Genomic DNA, 22,664 nt, shown 5'->3' on the forward strand with positions numbered 1-22,664 from the left:
CTTTTGCTTTAGCTGTGTCAGGGTGGGTTTCTGCCTCCTGGAAGTGAGAGGGCCTGGGCTGATACCTACAGATGCAGTGCTCTGTCCTTCACAATACACTTTCACCTCCATTAGTATATCTGAGCACTAGAATGCCCCTGTGATAGGGACACTATTACCACCCTCATTTTATGGACAAACTAAACAGCCTGAGGCACAGCCTGGTCCAGTGACTGGTAAAACTCCCAACCCAGTGCTCCAAGTCCTTGTACCTCTCTGATAATAACTTCTCTACCAATGCCATGCTAGCCAAGAAGTGACTTACCCCCAAATCCAATTCTTTCACCAAGTTTGTCTAGGGCAGTATGTGAATTGGGTCTATTTTCTAAAACAGATCACCTTGCCCTGATATGTGGTACATTGGATAAATGGGTAATTATGTACCCACATAATGAATAATATTAATGGGGAAAACTAGAGGAATGTTTTTTTAAAGCAGAGACCATTCTCTATTTACTTTTAATATAATGGGTTCCTGGCAACAAATTTGTAGAAATTGGGACAGCTGACACAGCACCACACACAAATGAGAAAGGCTTCCAGAAAAATGACAGATGGAAATGGTAGAATCCTTAGAGCCATATTCATTTGTCACAAGAACAAATAGGACAGTTTCTCAGAGTGTATTATACAGACCATTAATCTCTTGGGATATTAGGGCAAGGTGGGAAGGGTTTTGATATCAAAAAACAATGAGACAGCTGCATTCACAACCTCTTTTGAAAGGATTTACTGACAAATCCTGAAGTAAGAAAAATATTTCACATAGTGTTTTCCAAACTTATTTTACCAGGAACATCTATGAATAAAACCATCTGGCTACAAACAACAGAAATAAACAATGGCTAACTTGAGGGGAAAAAAAGGGAATTTATTGGAAGACTATAGGATAGCTTGTAGAATTACAAGGTCTTTGGTTTTTTCTTAATAATTTGTCTCAGCAAGCTTTCCATGTCAGTACACTATGACACATATATTCACCTCATTCTTTCAGATTGCTCCATGGTATTTCATTGTATGGATTAGTATCAGTATCTATTGCTACAAAACAAACCACCCCAAAACCTAGTAGTTTAAAAAGACCAGCTGCACAATTCTTCTGGTTTGATCCAGTTTTATTTCTGATGAGTTTTCTCATGCATCTGTGGTTAGCAGGCAGATCTTTTACAGGCTGGATGGTCTAGGATGGCCTCATCCATATTCTGGAGGGAGGCAGCCAGTGTGCCTGGGTTCTCCACATGGCCTCTCACCCACCAGAAGGCTGGCTCAGGTTCATTCACACAGCAGTGTCAGGGTCCCAAGTGCAGCAAGAGAACAGGCTACAATATACAAGCACCTATCAAGCCTCTGAGTGCGTCATGTGTACAGTCCCATTGGCCAAGAGAAGTTACATTGCTAAACTAGATTCAAAGAATGGAGAAATAGATTCCCTCTTTTGTCAGGGCCATTGGCAACATTTAAGGGCATAGATGTATTATTTATTCACTTCTTTTTTTAATTTTTTTATGTTTATTTATTTTTGAGAGAGAGAGAGAGAGAGAGAGAGAGAACACGAGTAGGGGAGGAGCAGAGAAAGAGGGAGACAAAGCAGGCTCCAGGCTCCAGGCTCCAAGCTGTCAGCACAAAGCCCAACGCACGGGTCAAACTCACAAACGGTGAGATCATGACTTGAGCCAAAGTCGGATACTTAACTGGCTGAGCCACCAGGCACCCCTATTTATTCATTTCTATATCGATGGACATTTAGGTCTCTTCCAACACTTGATCATTACAAGAAGTGTTGCAACAGACATCTTTTTGCATACATCTTTATACATGTGTGATTATTTTTGATAGACTCTAGAAGTGAAATTCCTGGGTTAAAAAGTACAAGAATTTTTCCCTTTGACACTAATTTATACTGCCACCCATAAGTGAGTGCCCATTTTCATGCATATTTGTCAATCACAGCTATTATCAACCATTTTAAATGATTCCAATCATCATGGGCTATAAAAGCTGTCTTGTTCTCATTTGCATTTAATTTGATTGCTAGTGATGGTGACATCATTTTGTATGTTTATAAGTCATGTGTAGGTCTCCTTTAAATAACTTACTCATATTCTTTGGACATTTGTGTTTCTTTCCTATTGATTTGTAAAAGTGCTCTATATATTCTAGATATTAATTCTTTGAAAAATATTTTTATGACTGTGATTAGCATCTGTCATTTTATAGAAGTTTTGAACTATACAGTTTTGACTAAGGTCAAATTTGTCCATTTGTTTCTTTATAGCTTCTGGATAGGTCTTCCCCATCTCAAGATGATTTTTTTTTAAGTATTTTAAAGTTTTGTTCATTTTTACATTTAGTTTCTTAATTCATCTGGAATATTTTTCTCCCTTGTATAAGATTCAGGATTTCACATTATTTTTCCTAAATTTCAGCCCTTTGTTTAAAACAAATGTGTTGTATGATCCTTTTTCACTAAGAAATGTCATCTTGATCATAAACTACATTCCAGGGGCGCCTGGGTGGCTCAGTCAGTTAAGTGTCCGACTTTGGCTCAGGTCATGATCTCGCGGTCCGTGGGTTCGAGCCCCGCGTTGGGTTCTGTGCTGACAGCTCAGAGCCTGGAGCCTGTTTCAGATTCTGTGTCTCCCTCTCTCTGACCCTCCCCCGTTCATGCTCTGTCTCTCTCTGTCTCAAAAATAAATAAACGTTAAAAAAATTAAAAAATAATAATAATAAATAAATAAACTACATTCCATATATACATGCTTCTGAATTCTGCATTTTTGCATTATATTCTTTTATTCTTGAACCATCTTTTCTTTTTTCTTAAAGTTTATTTATTTGGGGGGGGGGAGGGTAGGAGCAGAGAGAGAAAGGGAGAGAGAGAATCCCAAGCAGGCTCCACACTGTCAGAGCAGAGTCCTACAGGGGGCTCAAACCCTCAAACTGTGAAATCATGACCTGAGCCAAAATCAGGTCAGTCGCTTAACTGACTGAGGCACCAAGGTGCCCCATGATTCCTGAACCATCTTAATCACTATAGGGTTATAATATTTTAATATGCACTAGGACAATTTTCTTCTATCTTTTTTTAAAAATGTCTTGGCTATTTTTGTGCATTTTTCTTCCCATGTAAACTTTGCTCAACTAACTTGTTGGGATTTAGTTGGGATTGAAATAAATTTATAGATTAATTGAAGAATATATATTTACACTGTTGGGTCTTAAAAATGAGGAAACATTTGTCTCTACCTTTATTTGGTGGTTTTTCTAAGTCTTTCAATAAAGTTAACATTTTTCTTCACACTATTGCACAATTACTTGTTAGGTTTATTCATAAGTATTTGTGGCTTGTGTTGCCATGGCAAATGGGATTTTTTTTGCAACAAATTTCTAAATGGTTATTGCTAGTGTATAACAGAGCTATTGATTTCCATTCATATAGTTGAATCCATCCACTCTACTGAGCTCATATTACTATTAATAGATTTTTAAATGAATCACTTGGATTTTCTGGGTCTACAAAAAGAATTTTGTGTTTTATCCTGTAATAAAATTTAAATAAGAAACAGTAATAATGCAGGAGAGGGGAGTATAAATTTCAGTTGCCCCTGGGGTAGGGATGGTTTTTGATCCATAAATGGCTTGATAATCTTTTTGAGCAAGAAGTATTGGCAGAAACCTAGAAAGTGGAAAGAGATAGCTAGTCTGATAATCATGAGAAAAGGGAAAATATATTTTGCTCTCAGAAAAGGGAGTATAGAGAGGGGAGCCAGGGAGACAGTGTGATGTTGGGACACTGTGGGAGCAAAGAAGTCCAAAAACATCCTGGTGGAGGTAGCTGACAGACATTTTCAGAACAGGAAGTCCTAATGTTCCATTTGAAGCTGCTAAGATTATATTTATGAGACATAAACTCCTCCTGGGTCTCCTCCCCAAATCTTGAGGGATGGGGCATTGGGGAAATCAAGAAAGGAGGTGAGTTTCATTTTGAGTTGATATGACCCATAAGAGAGATGGCACAGATGTGAGACAACCTCATCAAGAAAAAGGTGAGTTCCAAGCCAGATATGAGTGACCCTTGGAACAAAAGCCTTCTGTGGATTTGCAGGAACATTGGGGAAGTTTTAGACTCCTCCAGGTGTGCTAGGATTCAAGACATCTTATCTCTAACTCAAGAGGCCTAGAGACCTCAGCTAACATCTTGGCTATAAGAGCTACCATTTATGTCATACTTGCTGTGTGCCATGCAATATGTGCCCATTGTCCAATAATCTTTATAACAATGCTACCAGTTACTATTATTGCCATTTGACAGCTGATCAAATGAGACTTAGGGGTTCTAAACTTTGCTTGGGGTCTTCTAACAAGTAAGCGGTAGAGCCATGATTTAAACTCAAGTCTGGTTACTAAAGCCATGATTTCACTCCACTCCCAAGAAGGCACATGTAAGTAGGAACTGGTTTGAAGGCTGAGATGGTGGACAGAGCTGTGCGGGAGCCCAGGGAATGAAGACAGTTTTGCCCCCATGTCAGGTTTCCTCCTCTGCTCTGATTCTACATGCAACAGCCCCACACAGCCTGGCAGGCAAGTAAAGTCAGCTCCTTTCACATCGCAAAGCCCAGATACCAAAATAACAATAGCAATAATAAAAATCATTTTACTTCCACTTCAAAAAAGAGCCAATGATTTCCTTTTCTTTTTTGTGCCAGATTTGGTTTCTTAGTTACACCTCTTCGGGGTGTGATTCATCCTGAGACAAAACTCCGGTCCAGTTGTAAGCCTGTGGAACCAGACAAATTAATTTGTGCTTCCAAATTACCATGGTGGGACAGGCATAGAATTGACTTTCCTATTCCAAAAGGGAGACATCAGAAAGAAAGGGGTGACAGATTCCAAGCAAGACCAGAGCCTAGCAAGGCAAATTCGTTGGATCTTAATGTTTGCTATGGACTGAATGTTCATGTGTCCTCCAACCCCCATGCCAAAGTGTATATGTTAAAACACTAATTCCCAGTGTAATAGCATTTAGAAGTGGGGCATTTGGGAGGGAACTATGGTTATATTAGGTCTTAAAGAATTAATGCCCTTATAAAAGAGGAAGAGACACAATATCTTTCTACTCGAAGATATGAGAAGATGGTCATCTGCAAACCAGGAAGTATGTCCTCACCAGATCTGCCAGCAGCTTGATGTTGTTCTTCCCAGCCTCTGGAACTGTCAGAAATATTTGTTGTTGAAGCCACCCAGTCTATGGTATTCTGTTTCGGCAGGCCAAACTGATGAATCCAAGGCTCAAGAACGATTCTCTGCCTGGATACCCTACCTTCCAGGACCACTGGGGCAGCAGTGTCAACCCTAAGGCTCTTTGCATGAGTCCCAGCCCCTGAGGCACTGTGAAGGTATAGCCTGGCCCTCTGAAACAAATGTAGCACACATACACAACAAACAGGGATTAACTCTTTAGCATGGTCCCCTAGCTACCCAATACCTGAAGGAGAGGGAGAAGTATATGCCTGCTAGACCCCATTCTCCTGTCTTCTTACAGACAGACAACAGTAGTACTACCTGCATCTTCTACATGACCTGCCATCACTTTTCCTATTTAAACTGGCCTAGATGGATTCTCAGCCCCTGGTTGGTGGGAGAGGGGCCCATCAATCTGCTCCAAGTGTCATTTCCACCAGGCCCAAAGTATCTTTTCAGCAAATGACGAGGCAATTAGTAGACAAGAAAGGAGATAAATGCTGGCTTGTTTCTTCTTTCCTCAATCATCAGAGTTGTTTCCTGCCTCAAACATCATTGCCGCCACGAGAGGGACAGTCATCTCTCGGCTGGCCATGTCTGTCAACATCAGTCTGGAACCAGCTCTGCTCAACCATAACTCCCTGGATGACCCCAACTAAGTATCTTCCCATTCTGGCCCATGTTCCCATGTGTAAAATGAGTGGATTCAACTAGATTAACCAGATGACTGTTTCTCAAATGCAGGCTGACAGCCAGTTGAGGATCACAAAATAAATGTAGTGGGTCAAGACCAGCATTTAAAAACTAATAATAAAACATAGGGTAGAACCAAAAATATCAGAATACATCATACTAAGGGCAGTCACTGTTTTTGTTTTACTTTTTCCTCACCAATATGTGTGTACATGCACATGTGTGCAGTATGTGTATACATTGGGTTATAATGTAAACAGTATATTCTAGGTGGGTTGTGGTTCAAAAAGCTTGAGAGTCATTGCACAAATAATCCCAAGGGCCCATCCCTGCTCTCTGGCCCAAGAATTTGTATCCGTGACATTGGGTCACTTTTCCCACCACCAGAACAAACTGGTCTGCAGGAGGCAAATAACAGGACAGATAAAGCAGCTGCCATCTGCATAATTTATACACATCCCCTCTTTACACATACCCCTCCCCATGCCCACACACCCCAAACCACAGGGAGGAGCTTCCTGACAGATTCTGCCCCAACCCCGGTGATAAAAGTGTTAAGGTACAGTCTTCCAACCTCTTCCCCCTCTCTAAGAGGCCATTACTCCCAGTCCTAGTAGTCCTGACAGGTAGTCCACTCTGAGCCAATTCGCCAGAGGGAAGGACTGTCTATGCTGGAGAAACAAAGGGGCTAAGGTGAGAGGGAGCTCTAGGAAGCCAAACTAAGACCCCACACAATCACTACCTACTGTCAACCTTGAAAATAAAAACAACCAGTTACTTTACCAGCAAAATGGGTCTATTCAGAAATGGCAGAGGAATTGCAATTTGGACATGCAAGCCAAAGCAAAATCATAGGCTAGTCCAGAGAACAAAGGAAAGGAACATTATAGGGGAAAGGGAAGTTGGGAGGGGCATCTTTGGATTAAAGTCCATTAGAGGAAACTGAGAAGGGTGATTACAGTTTCTCATTGGCTAAGTTGTGGCAGTTTCTCATTGGCTGGTCTGCTGTTGAGCAAGGAGCAAAATCTTCCTCCTGCTTGCTAGGGTAATAAAGTAGGTTTCTTCCTGTTGGAAAATGCAAGGTATGGATCTTTCTGTTGGGATCTGCAATTGTCCTAGAGTTGATAAGGGCTGAGATCTCCCCTTCTGGCCTCCTGCCTCAATTTTATTTTTTTAATTAATTAATTAATTAATTAAGAGAGAGACAGAGAGAGAGTGAGCAAGGGAGGGGGAGAGAGAGAGGGAGAGAGAATCCCAAGCAGGTACCACACTGTCAGCACAAAGCCTGATGTGGGGCTCACACAAACCTGAGCTGAAATCAAGATGCTTAACAGGTGTCCCTTGTCCTCCTGCCTCTATTGTAATTGAAGTTTCCTGTATTCAGTGTCACACCACTGTGAAAAAAAATTTTTTAATGGCTTTTTCAATGGTGAATTAGAACAACTTTTCTACCAACCTGGCAACCTGGCAACATGTTGTAAAATAGTATTTTATACTATTGCATTCCTTTTGTCCCAGCAATTCTGTTTCCATTAATTTCCCTTGGGGAAATTATGTAGATAAGTGAACAAAGATACACAAGCAAAATCAAACAAAACAGAAACAATTGATAGTTGTCTATCAACAAATTGAGGAAATATGCTCATCCATATAATGGAAAAATGATATCATTAAAGATAATAATGGTTACCTGTATTCCGTATGGATGTGGGGAAATGTCCAGATTTATTATTTCATGGGGAGAAAAAGCAGATTATAAATCAAAATAGCCAAACCCCATTCCACCCCCCACCCCAAATCTATGCGTTTTGGGTTTTTTGCATGTTTGTTTTGTCTGTCTAGTTCTGTGGAGGAGGGAAGAGTTGGGGGGTAAAAAAAAGGGGGGGGGGCATGAAGCCTGGAAGGATTTAAACCCAAATGTTCAAAGTGGGTATCTCAGGGAGGAGATAACGGTAAAAATTTTACTTCCACTTGATGCCCTTCTGTATTGCTTGTTTTCTAAGTGCACATACTACTTTTACGATAAAACATAATGAAACAAAACTATTCCTGTTCGGGAAAATAGTAGTAACAACTTGCTTGGAAGACTCAATCTCCCTGCATTCGCCGAGGGGAGCTAGAACGCGGCGCAGCGCGAACCCTCCACCTCCCCCCTCCCCCCGCCCCGCAGGGTCCCCTGCCCCCACTGCCAGCGGTCCCCGACTCCTCCCACCCCAGTCCCCTGGCAACTCCCCGCTCTCAGCTGCTCCCCAGCCAGCCGGCTGTCCCCAACCAGGCACCCCGACCCCGGCCCCGCCCCAGGTGTTCCGGACCCAGCCCACTGGTGGTCCCTACCCTACAGGCCAGGGGCCCGGTCCCCAGCGTCCCAGCCCTGTCCTGGCTGCAGGCAGCCGTCTCTCCGCCCTACTTCCTCCCGCTGCGCCCCCTAGATCCCCACCGACCAGGCGCCGGCTCCAGCCGCGCGCCCCCTGCCCACGGGCTCCCTTCGCCAGCCCCCGGCATCCCTGCCACCTACAGCATGGAGCCGAACGCATCGGGCAACGCGTGCGTTACCGGGCTGGGGCTCCAGTCAGGGCTACACTCCGGACGGCACGCCGGCCACTTCTCGGCGCCGGTGGCCGCGCTGCTGGCGGCGCTCAGGGCGCTGCTGGCGCTGGCCACGGTGCTGGGCAACTCACTGATCGTGGTGGTCTTTGCCGTGGACCGCAGCCTGCGCTCCAGCGGCAACTTCCTCCTCAATTTGGCTGTCGCCGACCTCCTGGTGGGTGAGTGCGGTCTAGGGACCGGCGGCATACAAGTAGCCCTGCAGAGGAGAACCCTGCGCTCGGAAGTCTCCCTCGAGAGTTGGGACGCCTTGGGGCACCCCAGACCAGGCTGGAGTTGGCAGCCCGGGGGCCAGGCCACCGCTCCCCTGTGTCCACAGGCGGCTTCTGCATCCCACTGTACATCCCCTACGTCCTGACCGGGGAGTGGAAGTTCGGAAGGAGCTGTGTAAATTGTGACTAGTGATGGATTACCTGGTGAGCACCTCCTCGGCCTTCAATATTGTCCTCATCAGCTATGACAGGTTCACCTCTGTCACCAGGGCGGAAAGAAAGCCAGAGGTTCTACACAAACCCGCTGGCGTGGAGGACTGCCAGGGACACAGTCGGGTTTGGAGTTGCTGGGCTAGTGGCGGAGAGAAACCACCATACGATTTCCATATATTTTCAGAACCCCAGATATTCAAAGGGAAAAGAAAAGGAGATGCTAAAAGTAGGTTACAAATATTGATATCCGTTTTAAATACATTTAACAAATTAAAGAGTTAAAATGCAATATAAACTGTGCCTTTCACATGATTTATTTTTATCCTTATAAAGTGTACCCTAGGTGTTACGGTCATGAGTATGGTCAGGAAGGATGCAAACGTAAAGTCCTATTAAGGCATCTTTCTCTTTCCATCCATTGTTCTCACCCTGAGTCCACGCCTCTGCTCAACTGTCACCTCCTCAGAGAGACATCCTTGGTCATCTGTGTCAAGTAACAGCCCTCACCTTCTCCAGTTCTCCTTCCCTGCTATACTCATGCTTATCACGGCTGGACACTGTATTCGAGGTCTGTCTTCTTCACTAGAACCCAAGCTCTAAGGGGGCAGGGGTCTTGCTACCTGATGTTTTCCCAGTGCTTGCTTGTAACAGTGCTAGGCATAGGTACTGATTTAATGAAAGCATAACCTCATCTGGAGGCGTGATCCAAAGTCCACATTCAAGGCCTGATGTAAAGGTAATATGGGTGCCAAGTGGCTTTTTGTCCTCCCTGGTAAGTATTCATGGCTGCCTCCCCAAGAACAGTGCTGGGTGGGAAGGGAAAATACTTCAGTATTTCCAGAGCAGATAGCAAAGGGAAGGGTTTGCATGAGCAATCACAAGTACATTGCACTCACAGTGGTGCTTTTTAGGCTGGTCCAGGAGTCAGGAGGCCTAGGGTCCACTCTTGATTTAAGACACAACACATTGTGTGCCTTTGGCACATCACAGCACCTCTGTGCACTTGTTTTCCATTAGGAAAGTGAGGGGTTAAAAGCCCTTTGGCTCTAACCTCTATGATGGCTAATTCTTTTGGTCCTCACCTCCCTGTAAGGTAGAAACTAAAGATTTTTATCCCTATTTTGCACACAGGGATGATAAGACCCAAAGAAATTAATCATCTGGGGCAAAACTGAACCTTAAATGAGACAGAAGAGAAAAAAAAAAGCATTTTTACTGCATTTAAAGCATTTTCCTTTGGGTCTTTTATGAAAATTCCTTTTATCTTTTGTTCAAGTAATCTATGTTCACTATAGGAAAATTAGCAGCTTTGGCAGATAGAGCCATCCATTGTTAAGTCCACTCTGTGGCACTCAGGCAATTTGCTTTTTCCAGCTGCAATTTCCAACCCATTTGGGAAGCACTTTTTTTTTTTTTATTACATATTTAGACTTAATGGGCTTAGAGGTGGGGGGCAAGCTTGGCATTTTTAAAAAGGCCATCAGGTGATTATAAGGTATTAGAAGGTACAACCAAGAATGAGACTCATTGCCTTTCGTCACTGCTCTAGTCCAGCTCATCCCTGTCTCTCATCTCTGTTACTGTTTATTACATTTTCACTGTATTTGACCAAAATAATTTCCTAAGTACCAACATCATTTAAAGTGGCGTTTTCTAAATAAGCCCAAAGTAAACATTACTTGGGCTCACTCTCCTGTAATCCATTGGTGATTAGGTTTCCTTTGCTATGAATGAAAGGCTTTGGGGTACACTGAGGGCATACAGAGTAAGATGGCCTAATTAGCAGTATTAAATGTTCTGCATTGAACCATGTAGAGGGCTGGGTCTTCTGCTTCAGTGACACACATTCCCAAAGGGTCTTCAATATGGCAGCCCAGTTGGGGGAAAATGCCCATCTCTCCAATCTTCAAAGAACCTTTCATTTTCACAGTTATCTCTCACCATCTCAGAACTTTTTCTGCACACCAAAGATACAGGGGAGAAAAAGCCAAGAACATTTATTTCATGCTTCTGCCCTTACAGATATTTTTATGCCCAGTAAGAATGATAGGTAATATTTGACAGCCTATTTTAAGTCAGATACTGTTTAAAGAACTTTATATGGATTATATCCAAGAGCTGATATACATAGGGTCATGACAACCCTGTGGTCCAGGTAAAGGTGTCCCATCTTATACATGAAGAAACTGAGGCACACAGAGGTTAAGTTGCCTAGGACAAACAGCTAGCCAAGTGACAGTGGGCATTTAAATTCAAGCCACCTGACTCCAGAGCCTCTACTCTTGGTCACTGAGACCTTGTGCCACCTACAGGAACAGTAGGTGGGACTGGACTGATCAAAAATAAAAATACAGAGTGAGCACATAAAGTTAACAGCAGGATGTAAAGTTGGAAGAAGAAGCACGGTGCAACACAGTGCTATTCGATTTGTGGATGTTGAGCGAATTATGTATATAATGTATACATGTTCTGAGAGGTGTTGAAAATGTATGCTTTCATACGTGGAGGAATACCACTAACATCCAAATGGGCAGACTTTGAGTTGTGTCCGCAAGAGGGAGGCTTTTCACCCATTGCACGGAGGCTCCTTGGAGTGGCAGAGTAGAGCTAGGGAAGAGTTGGCTGATAGGGAAGTAGAACCTCTCCCAGCCCCCAGACACTGGCTAGCTCAACAACTAATATCCGACCTCACCATTGGCACCATGCTGTACCAGGCTGAGTGAGTGAAGGTGCCTCAACTTCCCCTCTTACCGGCCTCTGCTGTTTCCTTTTAGGTGACTTACAGAGCTCAGAAGGGCATGACCAGGAATATTGTTTTCGAGTTGGTGGGTGGTGGCATTCCTCGTCTATGGACCTGCCATCATCAGTTGGGCATATGTGGCCAAAAGGAGCATCCTGCCTCGGGGGGAGTGCTATGCTGAGTTCTTCTACAACTGGTACTTCCTGATGACGACCTCCATCATCAAATTCTTCACTCCCTTTATCAGCGTCACTTACTTCAACTTGAGCATCTACATCAACATTCAGAAGCGCACCTCCCTGAGGAGGAACAACATTGCCCAGAGCCAAGACAACTCGGAGATGAACTTCCAGGGGAGAAAAAACAAATTATACTTTTTGTTAAACTAGCTGAGACGAGGAGCAGGAAGAAGAGAGACCAGGTACTCTCCCCCAGACACAAGGGTCTTTCCTTGGATGTCCCTGGGACTCAAGATTTACCACCTCTGCAGGTAGACATCCAAGCCAAAGCAGCACACTGGCAACAGAACAACTACAGGGCCAGCAAGAGTGTCTGCATTGCCCAGAGACAGCCAGACCTCGCCAGCTCACTGGCCAGCCGCCTGTAGCTCTTCTGGATTAACCAAGTGGCCAGGTGGCTAGCCATCATCATGTGTGTTTGGCCTGTTGCTGGGCACCCTACACATTGCTCATGATCATCCGAGCTGCCTGCCATGGGATATGCATCCAGCACTCCCTCCATGAGATGTCTTTCTGGCTCCTCTGGCTGAATTCGGCTATCAACCCTGTTCTGTACCCTTTATGCCACATGAGTTTCAGAAGAGTTTCATCAAACTGCTATGCCCTGGAAAAGCCAAGATCCACCCTCATATGTACATAGGACAGAAATGCCTCCTGGAGCAGATTGCCTAAACCCCTTATACTGTCCAAAGGAAAGATGTTTACAAACACTTCCCTAGGCCACTGCCACACATTTCTCCTTAGTCTTTACCACAAGGAAATGTAAGAACCATCTTACATTATAAAAAACAAGTGAAACAATTTACTGCAAGTACTATTAAAAATGTGTCTATGGAATTGTTATCTAGGGCTTCTTACTCAAAAGTATGGTCCCTGGACCAACAGCATTATATGGGGGCATATTAGAAACATGGAATCTTTGGCCCCACCACAGACCTGCTGAATTCCAGAATCTGCATTTTAACAAGATCCCAGGTGATTTGTATGTTTAATAAAGCTTGAGAATCTGGTCCAAGGGATGTGTAAAAGGATAAAAGTAGTTGACAGGCATGGTTTTGTGATAGCCCATATCCTGAGAGACATCCTATTTAAGGCTTAAAATCATTGTGGTTCAAATTTATATTAATTTTACTGAATCTGCACACTATCCTGTCAACCCATTTTATTCTTTGATAAGGATCACCAGTTTAGATTTTAACTTTTCTTTTAGTAGGCTCCATACCCAACATGGAGTTTGAACTCACAACCCTGAGATCAAGAGTTGCGTGCTCTACCAGCTGAGCCAGCCAGATGCCCCAATATTAACCCTTTTGATTGGAGTTTTGAGTACTCCATTGCCTTTGTATATAGACAGTAAGCTTGATAAAAAATGGTAGAACCCAGGGGCACATGGGTGGCTCACTTGGTGAAATGCAGGGCTCGATCTCAACAACCATGAGGTCATGACCTGAGCCAAAATCAAGAGTAGAATGCTTTACCAACTGAGCCACCCAGGCACCCCCAAATGTGCTCCTTTCTAACAGTATATCTAATGGTCATGAAGCCATTTGTATTTACACTTAGCTCTGCCTTGTAAAAATAGATTAAAGTCACAGCTTAAGATTTTACTTCGTCTTAGGAAGACATTTCTAACCTAAGGCTAATCACTGTGATGAGTGGTTAAAATATACAGTACATCTCCAGAGATTTTGGAGGCTTGGACCTAGTTTTGTTGGCACACTGCAGTGTGATGCAGAGGAGTGAACAGCAGTATGAGGTCCTTCCCTACCCATTCCCAACTGACTTATTTTGAATTACCACAAGCCAGAAAACCTAAGTCTTTAATCAAACCTAGGGCAGGTCACTCAAGTATACAACAAATGAGTAGATATTGGCTAGCTGACTCAGTGTCTGCTGTCCAACTCCAGGACACCCCCAATCATAGCAAACAGGAAGGCTCCTTGAGAGATTTCCTCACCCCATCACTTTTCATTTATAGTATGTAGTCTGGAATTCCCATCATCAAAGACAATGCCATTGAGAAATCCTTTCAATTCCATTCTGCTTGAACTTTTTTCTTTGAATTCTTATGAAAGCAATGTAATGGAAGAGCCCTCTGAAATCTAGACTTTGTATTTAAATCCCCTCTCAGTGTCTATGGTGGTATACTTATTCCTTGCAGTCTGTCCTATTTCTCAATGGCTCTGAGAGATATACATGAACTGTACTACAACCATTCTTCCTTTTCTTCAAAGCACTCTATGATGCCTGATCAAGTCCAACACCTCCCTCTTTTTAGCTACACTAACAGATAAAACAGCCTGCAAACTAACCGGGACCCCTAGTGGACAAGGTAAAATCAGAGCTCCTTTATCTGATGGCTCCCAATGTCATGGCTAAAGGACCAGTCAGAAGCATGAGTTTCTAGGTGAAAAAGCAATCATCTGGACTCCAAGAATCACTTCAGACAAGTGGAGATAGGAAAGGGAGGGCAGAAATGTCCTAAAACAGCAAGCTTCTCAGAATGAGAAAGGGTCATTCACTCATATCACCTCTTAGATATGTCCTCCTAACTAACTGTCCCCTAGTCTTGGAATTCTCCATGCAACATTAGGCCTGACCTAGGCTCAGTGCTTCTCTCCACCTACGAAGGATTTTTTTCCCCCGGTCTATCAAGAACCAGTACTTTTTTTGTAAGACACAATAAAAACTACTAGAAAAAAGGAGGCCAGGGAAGCAGGCATACAAAGCACAAGCCCTAATTCATTAGATTCAACAGACATAAAATCGCCAAACTGGTTTAAGTGTGTCAATTCTTAGTCCTTTTTTCTTTTTTAACTTTTTTTAAATTTCTCATTATAGACAGGTAAGAGTTTAACTTGCTTCAGTCCATGGATCACTCTTGGATAGCCTGGCTCCATCTATAAAATATGGGACTGCAGGTCAAGCATTAGCCTCACAAGGCTAAAAAGACAGACTTGAAGTCACATGAGGATTCATAAAACCTCCTCCAGGCTTTACTCCAACACCTTCAGCCCCCAAAAGCACTTCTATGCTCTCCTGGGCATACCCTTATCACATTACTGTTGGTCTTCACACCAGATGAAAATTCTCAAAGCTAGGGACCCTATCTTGTTCACCTTTATACCCAGTGCCTGTACTTGGCATATAGTAGGTACCCAATTTTTGTTCAGTAAAGGAATGTGTGAATTAAGATTAGCAGAGCTTTGGTTTATTTCCTAAATCTGTTCTCTTCACCTCACCAAAACAATGGGAAATACTTTATACCCTGTACTGACATTTTACCTCTGAACCTTCCTGAGCTCAAATTCAAGTATTCTCCTTGAGTCACGTCTTTATTTCTCCAGCTGTATTTCACAAAATATGTGAATAGAATGAACATGTTGACTTCTATTCCACAATCAAGTTTATACAGAGTAAAGTGGCACCTGCAAAGTACAGAAAGGATTTGCTAGACTAAAAGGGTCTACAGAGAAGCTTGGGATACTTGGTAGATTTTAATGGTACCAATTCTATAACTTTATTCTTTAAAACCTGATGTCTTAGTCCATTCACGCTGCTATAACAAAATACCATAGGCTGGGTAACTTATAAACAGAAGTTTATTTCTCATAGTTCTGGAAGGTGTTAAGTCCAAGATCAAGGCACCAGCATGGCTGAGTGAGGGCCCTTCTCCAGGTTGCATACTGCCAACCTGTGTTTTCACAAAGTGGAAAGGAGCAAGCAAGCTCTCTGGGCCTCTTTTATAAAGGCGCTAATGCCATTCGTGAGACTCCACCCTCACGACCTAAGCACATTCCAAAGGCCCCACCACTCAACATCTTTGGAGGCTAGGATTTCAACATATAAATTGCAGGGGTGGTGGGGAGAGGGGGATACAAACATTCAGACCATAGCACCTAAGAAGTGCTAGACGTCTATCAATGTGGGTGAAGGGGCAGATGGTAAGGTATTAAGTGAGGTGATCATTTGAAAATGTCCATACATTTGCAAAGTCTCCCTTCAAGAGGTGGAGCTTAATGTAATTCCTCTTACTCTTGAGTATGAGTTAGTCTTAGTGACTCCTTTCTAACAAACAGAAGGCAAAAACAACAGTATGTCACTTCTAAGGTCAGGTCATAAAAAGGCATGTGGCTTCCTCTTTGCCCTCTCTCACATGGGTCACTTTGGGAAAGCCAGCTGCTGTCATGAAGACTTTCTAGCTGCCCTTGTAAAGGCCCACAAAGAAAGGAATAGAGGCCTTTAAGATAATGGTCATGTGAATAAGCTTGGAAGCCAGTCCCAACCAAACCTTTAGATGGTTGCAGCTCCAGGCAAAATCTTGAGACACCCTAAGGCAGAACCACTGGCTAAGCTGCTCCCAATTCCTAAGCCAGAACACCATGAGATAAATGTCTGTTGTTTCAACACACTAAGTTTTGGAATAATTTGTTACATGACAGATAAAGGTGGTGAGCCTTCTGGGAATTAATGTGGAAGTACCATGCCTAAGGAGAAGAGAATAAGGCCAAGGAAAGCAAATGGGTATAAACAAAAGAATAGATGGTACCTTGCTCAAGAAGTGCTTAAAATGAAAGCTTAAAATGAACAAGCAAGTGCTGTACATAAGATTGTCTATTAACCACAGGCATTCTACTAGCTCCTTCTATAAATCTAGCATGAAAGGGTAAAAAGTCCCAAATTGTTAATAGCAACTTTATTGTTTCACTGGTGCAAAAAAAAAAAAAAAAAAAAAATCATGGTAATTGTACGATGCATTTCCCCTTAAATTTACAATGAAGGTTATACATAAATTATACTGATCACGAATTTTCTATTTTATGCTATTTAGAACAAAATTATTTTGATAAATATGCCCAGAGTAAAACATAGGTTCTTAATGAATGACGGAGTCCAAATATGCAAAATATAGCTTTTGGTTTTGACCATGGTGCTTTAAAATTCTCAAACATGCATTAATATATTCTAGTTTTAGGGAAAATATTACACATGGCCTTATCTTGCATTTAGGGAAAAACCCAAGCTGAATTTCACATACAGTATCCCTTTCCCCTAAATTAATCTCAAATTGGACTAGAGAACAAAGAGACAGACACTTTCAGGTTAGTACTCCCAAGTAACGAAAGAAATTACACAACCAACAAAACGAAATAAAGGAAGAAGGTCTTCATTAGTAGCTGAGATAAGTGGTAGTTTGCTGTTTTTTTTGTTGTTGGTGGGTTTTGTTTTTTTGTTTTGTTTTGTTTACAGATCACAGGAGTTTTAAATAGCAGATCAATCATGCTACCTGGGGTGATCAGACAGATTGAGCACTTATGAAGTGAATAGTTTTATTAAGGTCCTGAAGGTGAGTGTCCGGAGGTGCTGGGTAAAACACATCACAGGTAAGAAACGGGAAACCTACCTCAGCATTTCTGAAAGGCACAATCTATGGAGGGGAAACCTAGTATAATAAAACCCTTACTGGATGTACATGGAAAGAAGTATGGTGAGCCAGTTTCCTTTTTAAAGGATGAGACCTTCATAAATTGGCCCCTCAGATTCTGGTGACTCCCGCCTCAAACGCAAATGCTCCAGTGTGTTATGAAAATGTTTGTTAATCTGCTCTGTTTCTTCACTGGACTCAAGATTTGGGAGGTCTTCTCGTATCTTTTGGATAAGCTGGTTCAAAACCTGAATTGTGACCTACAAAAGAACACGCACAGTTTCATAACCAAGCATGTACAATAAAAAAGAAAAGATAATTCAATAAAAACGTTTTAAAGATTGTCTTACACCAATCACCAGAGTAATCAATCATAAAAAAAGACATATGAAAACATGATCCCTGCTTTGAGCAACAACTATTGGCAATTCACCAAAACAACCAACAAAACAAAATGAAAAAAAATCAATAAAAATTAGAGCATCACAAACCAATAAAAGAATAGCAAAATTTTACTTAACCTACAAATCTTCAACACTGTACTGCTAAAAGGATAATTCATTTAGGAATTATTCTAAACTTGTATGTGATGACCAATCAGTATGCTACATTTGTAAATTATTTTGTGTTTTTCAAACAGACAGGGACTATTTTTTTTATAAAATATTCATAACAAAAGAGATGAGAATTTCTTGTACATGATGAGTCCTTCTGTTAGAGAGATGCATCTATAGACAGAAAAGGATACTAGAGAATAAAAGAGACTACTAGGTGAATTCTCTAAACTCTGACCCTCTTAAAAAAAAAGTTATCAGGATCATAAACTTTAATATGTATCAGATCTCTGAAGAGCAGGAAGGGAAGTATTAATTCACTAACAATATTTTATTATAGTTTACTTACCGCATCATTTTCCTTTTCATAAAAATAGATGTATCTGTTCAGAATTTCTATAAAAAGTTGCACTTGTAAAGAGGGGTCCATGCACTGATTTGCGATTTTCAGAGCTTTCTTTAAGCATTCCATTACCCTCTTGCCTCCATGAAGCTAGAATAAAAGTGAGGGGATTGGGGGTAAGGGGAGAGTATTAAAGAGATTAATGAATCACAAATGTCCCATTTCACACAAAGAAATCAACAGAACCCTACCCTACACTGGCTCTTTTTTAAGGTACACAACAAATTTAAAACCTCTTCATTTTTTTTTAAAGACACAGCTATATTTTAAAACATGTATTTGTTTTACATATTCACTTTTTTAAAGAGTATCCATTTCTTTAAATGTTTATTTAATTTTAAAGAGAAAATAAAGGAGAGAGAGAATCCCAAGCAGGCTTCACACTGTCAGTGCAAAGCTTGAAGTGGGGCTCAAACTCACAATGAGACCATGACCTGAGCCATAATCAACAGTGGGATGCTTAACCAACTGAGTCACCCAGATGTCCCTGTTTTACATATTTGTATCTTAAATGTTTTATATTTATTATGTATACCTTTCTTTTTTTTTTTAGAGAAAATGTGAGCAGGAGAGAGGCAGATAATTTTCTTTTTTAATATTTTTGAGAGAGAGAGAGAGAGAGAGAGAGAGAGAGACTACGCGCAGGGGAGGGGCAGACAGAGGGGGACACAAAATCTGAAGTAGGCTCCAGGCTCTGAGCTGTCAGCACAGAGCCCAACGTGGGGCTCAAACTCACGAACTGCAGAGATCATGACCTGAGCTGAAGTCGGACACTTAGCCAATTGAGCCACCCAGGCGCCCCAGCAGAGAGAATCTTAAGCAGACTCCATGCCCCATGTGGAGCCTGACATAGGGCTTGATCTCACAACCATGAGATCATGACCTGAGATGAAATCAGGAGTAGGACGCTTAACCAACTGAGCCACCCAGGCATCCCTGTTATGTATACTTTTTAAAGGTAGTAGTATATACTTGCTGTGTTATAATATCCTTAAAGTGGGGCTTCACCACAGTATGTAACTCTGTACAGTATACTTTACCATCCATTTCATTTATTTTAATAAACAAAGCAATTTTCTTTGTCAGGTTTCCAAGCACTCCAAATGCTTCACTTCCAGCACACAAGGACCTGGCAGCTACTTCCAGCAAACAATCCCCTCTTCTATGACCAGGAATGACCTCTCTCCTTACCTCTTCCCCATTTTTGTCTGTGTTTCTGCCAGACCAGAAGAGATGTGCACAGGTGCTCACAGCTCGGCCCTGATCTGGTTTCTTCAGAAGTTTGGATGCAGCAAGTGCACACTGAGTCCTCAAAGGTTCATGATTCTCTTCACTGAAGCACTTCATCCTCTCAAAAGTACCAATGATCAAGGTGATGGCAGCAAGCTGTGCTTTGGAATCACTGATTTCATCTTCATACAGAGAAAATGCCTGGTGAACAAGAAGCAGAAGAGACCTTTACTACTATCTACTCAAGCATTTTCTAAAGTACTTCCCACCAAACCCCATCGTGTGAGACACTCTGTAGCCCCTTCAGATCACAAGATGCTTACCCCTCCCTTGGAGAAGCACAAGACACAGCTGATATGGAAAGATACTGACAACTTCCAACAAAGAAACTTGTTTTAACTACTGTTTAACCCAGAGTTCCCAAGCTGAATAAAGGTACTTTTTACCCCATGAAACACTTTTACCTAGGCTTACCTAGAAATCTTAAATCTCATTAGCACCCAGTAACTGATCCATTTTCCTGTTCCAAATCAATCAATATGACTACAGTATTAAGGAGTTCCAAGATGGTGGGAAAGGGATAGTTACAAATTCAGTTAAGAGACAATCCATGTGCACTAACCGCCATAACTACAGACAGGTGGCTGAACACAGCAAAACTGTAACATTAAACACAGAAAGGAAAACAGACCATCACCTGGGACATAAATTCATATGCTACTGTTTCGTGATTTTCAAAACCAATTTCTCCAGCAGCTAGAGCCCCTTGAAGAAAAAGTCTTAAGGGTAATTCTGCCAGCTCTGCTTTGATCAAAGCACTGATAGTCTGGTGAGCAAATGAAAAAATCTTCTGGCATTTTTTTTCCCATTTGTCATCCTAAAAGGAAAAAAAAAAAAGTTTAAATTACCTTACTTTCAAGATTAACTTGCTCAAGAATATTCATTTTATGTGAAACGTCTTTAGAACAGGGAAAGCAGGAAAGCTGAGCTCAAGGTTCTCCTGGTATCCTTCTTCTGTTTCATTTATAAAGCACACAAATGAATCAAGCACAATGTCTTCTCAAAACATCAATTTGTAGTTACTGACTTGACCATTTTTGTATATTTGGCATTTGTTTTTTCTCATCAGAAAATCAACACATACCCCAATTGGACAGAATTAAGAAAATAAACCAAAGAATTTTAAAAATTGAAATCATCCCTAAATCTACCATCCAGCAATAATCACTAATAACATTCTGATGTTAAGGTCTTCTTTTTTGTCTATGCAAATCATAACTAACTAGGATCTCTGTTCTGGTTTTGTTTTCTACTTTAACTCACCAGAAGAGTTAAACTGGGTTCGTGCTGCATGTACTTGCACCCTTCACTTATTTTGTCATAACTTTTCCTCATGATACTAAGTTACTGGAAATCATTTTAATGACTAGAAAATATTTCACAAACTGGATGTAGGATATCTTACTTAACTACTCCCTTTGGAAATAATCTGCAATATGACAATGAATGCTCTGTATACATAAAGATTTATTGAATCCTTAATTATTTCCTTAGTATAAATTCTTAGAAGTGGACTTTATTAGCTCTTTTAAGGCTCTACTTAAATAATGCCAGAGTTTTCTAGAAAGACTGTACTATCTCACATACCCACCATTACTAGGTGAGAATTATCATCACACCATTGGCACTGCTGAACCTTATTTTTCTTTCCTTTTTACCAGTTTAATTTCTAAAACAGAAGTTCATTGTTGTAATTACTAGTGAGGTTAGATATTTTATCCATATTTAACCATCAAAATTTCTTATTAAAGCAATCAATTCTTTTCATTTTTAAAATCAGATAATAGTCAAGGATTAAATGCAATAATCCAAGTATATACACAGTCCTCAGCATAGTATACGGCATGTAGTAAGTGCTGGCTGCTATTTCCATTGTTACTTTCGCTAAAATCTATACATAGAATGCTGGAAAAGGGTCTAAATGAGTGGCTGGCATGATAAAAACTGGCCAAAAGCTGCTATGTCATGCTGGCATATCTACTAAATAAATCTGCTTCTCCACTATTAGAAAAGTAAGTTTACTGAGGCTTACTCCTTAACACTAACTGACTGTCCAACTATCAGGTATGCTATATTTAAGTATTTTCTATAAAACTGTATTATCGAAGACTTAAGTCATGATTCTACTTAAGGAATAAGTGCGTAAAAAAATGTACACAATTCATAAAATAATTCAATTTTAGGCTTTTGGAGAGAGGTTATTATGCAATGTCAGGCCCTTTCATTAGGCAAAGCTACCTTGAATCAGACCTTACCTGTTATGTACTTGCAACCTCTACATGAGATTACTGTATCACTTTAGAATTGGTAAAGACCCTAAGAAAGTAAAATCATTCCTAAACTAAAGCACTCTGAGCCAATTCTCTAATAAACTTATCAATGTCTCACAAGTAATCTTTAAATACAGGAAAAACTCCTAGCATAAATTTATACTGTTTTAATCTTTCATTTCTAAGTGTTTTTATGTGATCCCTCAGCTACTATGCAATCTACCAACACCACTGTTAGGAACACTTAATACAGGATGCATAATGAATTGACTTATTGAAACTGGAATTTTATTATACCATTGTCTATTTTTGTATATGTCTCAATTTCTATAATAAATAACACATACAGATGAAGAAAAAAAGAAAAAAAAGTAATGACATACTTAAAAGTCAACCCACCACTTTAGAATTCTCTTTGTAGCGAAACGCCAGCTGGTAAGCTGCAAATACCAAAGGTGGCAGTGTGAAGCGAATCCGTTGATTTCCACCAGCTCCAAAATGTTTTCGTGCCGTGTTTAAAATCTGACACCCCCCCAAAAAAAAACAAAACCCAAAACATTAATCTTTCCTGAACTATGATTAATCATTTATAAAATTAAATGAGGGCTCTAATCATTGTCATTGCTACCATTTTTGACTGTATCTAATATGCAGCAGGCTTTACAGTAGATGCTTTTACATTTCTTATCTCGCTGGGTCAATACAATCAACATCGCAACCAAGACAGATAGTAACCCCATT

General features: G+C 41.2%; 1 protein-coding gene and 1 pseudogene across 1 annotated transcript in view; one reads left to right on the forward strand and one right to left on the reverse strand.

The window, feature by feature from the left end:
• The first annotated feature begins 5,652 nt into the window (after positions 1-5,652).
• LOC102951557 lies at positions 5,653-12,798 on the forward strand (annotated as a pseudogene).
• Positions 12,799-17,132: 4,334 nt separating this feature from the next.
• VPS35 (VPS35 retromer complex component) overlaps positions 17,133-22,664 on the reverse strand; it is a 28,471-nt gene continuing 22,939 nt past the window's right edge. Inside the window, exons 13-17 of the mRNA XM_007096715.3 lie at positions 22,323-22,445; positions 20,291-20,470; positions 19,555-19,794; positions 18,310-18,453; positions 17,133-17,666 (exon numbers count right to left, since the gene is read on the reverse strand). Of these exons, the coding sequence (XP_007096777.1) occupies positions 17,487-17,666; positions 18,310-18,453; positions 19,555-19,794; positions 20,291-20,470; positions 22,323-22,445 (867 nt within the window). The 3' untranslated portion in view covers positions 17,133-17,486. The remainder of the gene's footprint in view (positions 17,667-18,309; positions 18,454-19,554; positions 19,795-20,290; positions 20,471-22,322; positions 22,446-22,664) is intronic.

Source organism: Panthera tigris, chromosome E2 (assembly GCF_018350195.1).
Source record: "Panthera tigris isolate Pti1 chromosome E2, P.tigris_Pti1_mat1.1, whole genome shotgun sequence".
NCBI lineage: Eukaryota > Metazoa > Chordata > Mammalia > Carnivora > Felidae > Panthera > Panthera tigris.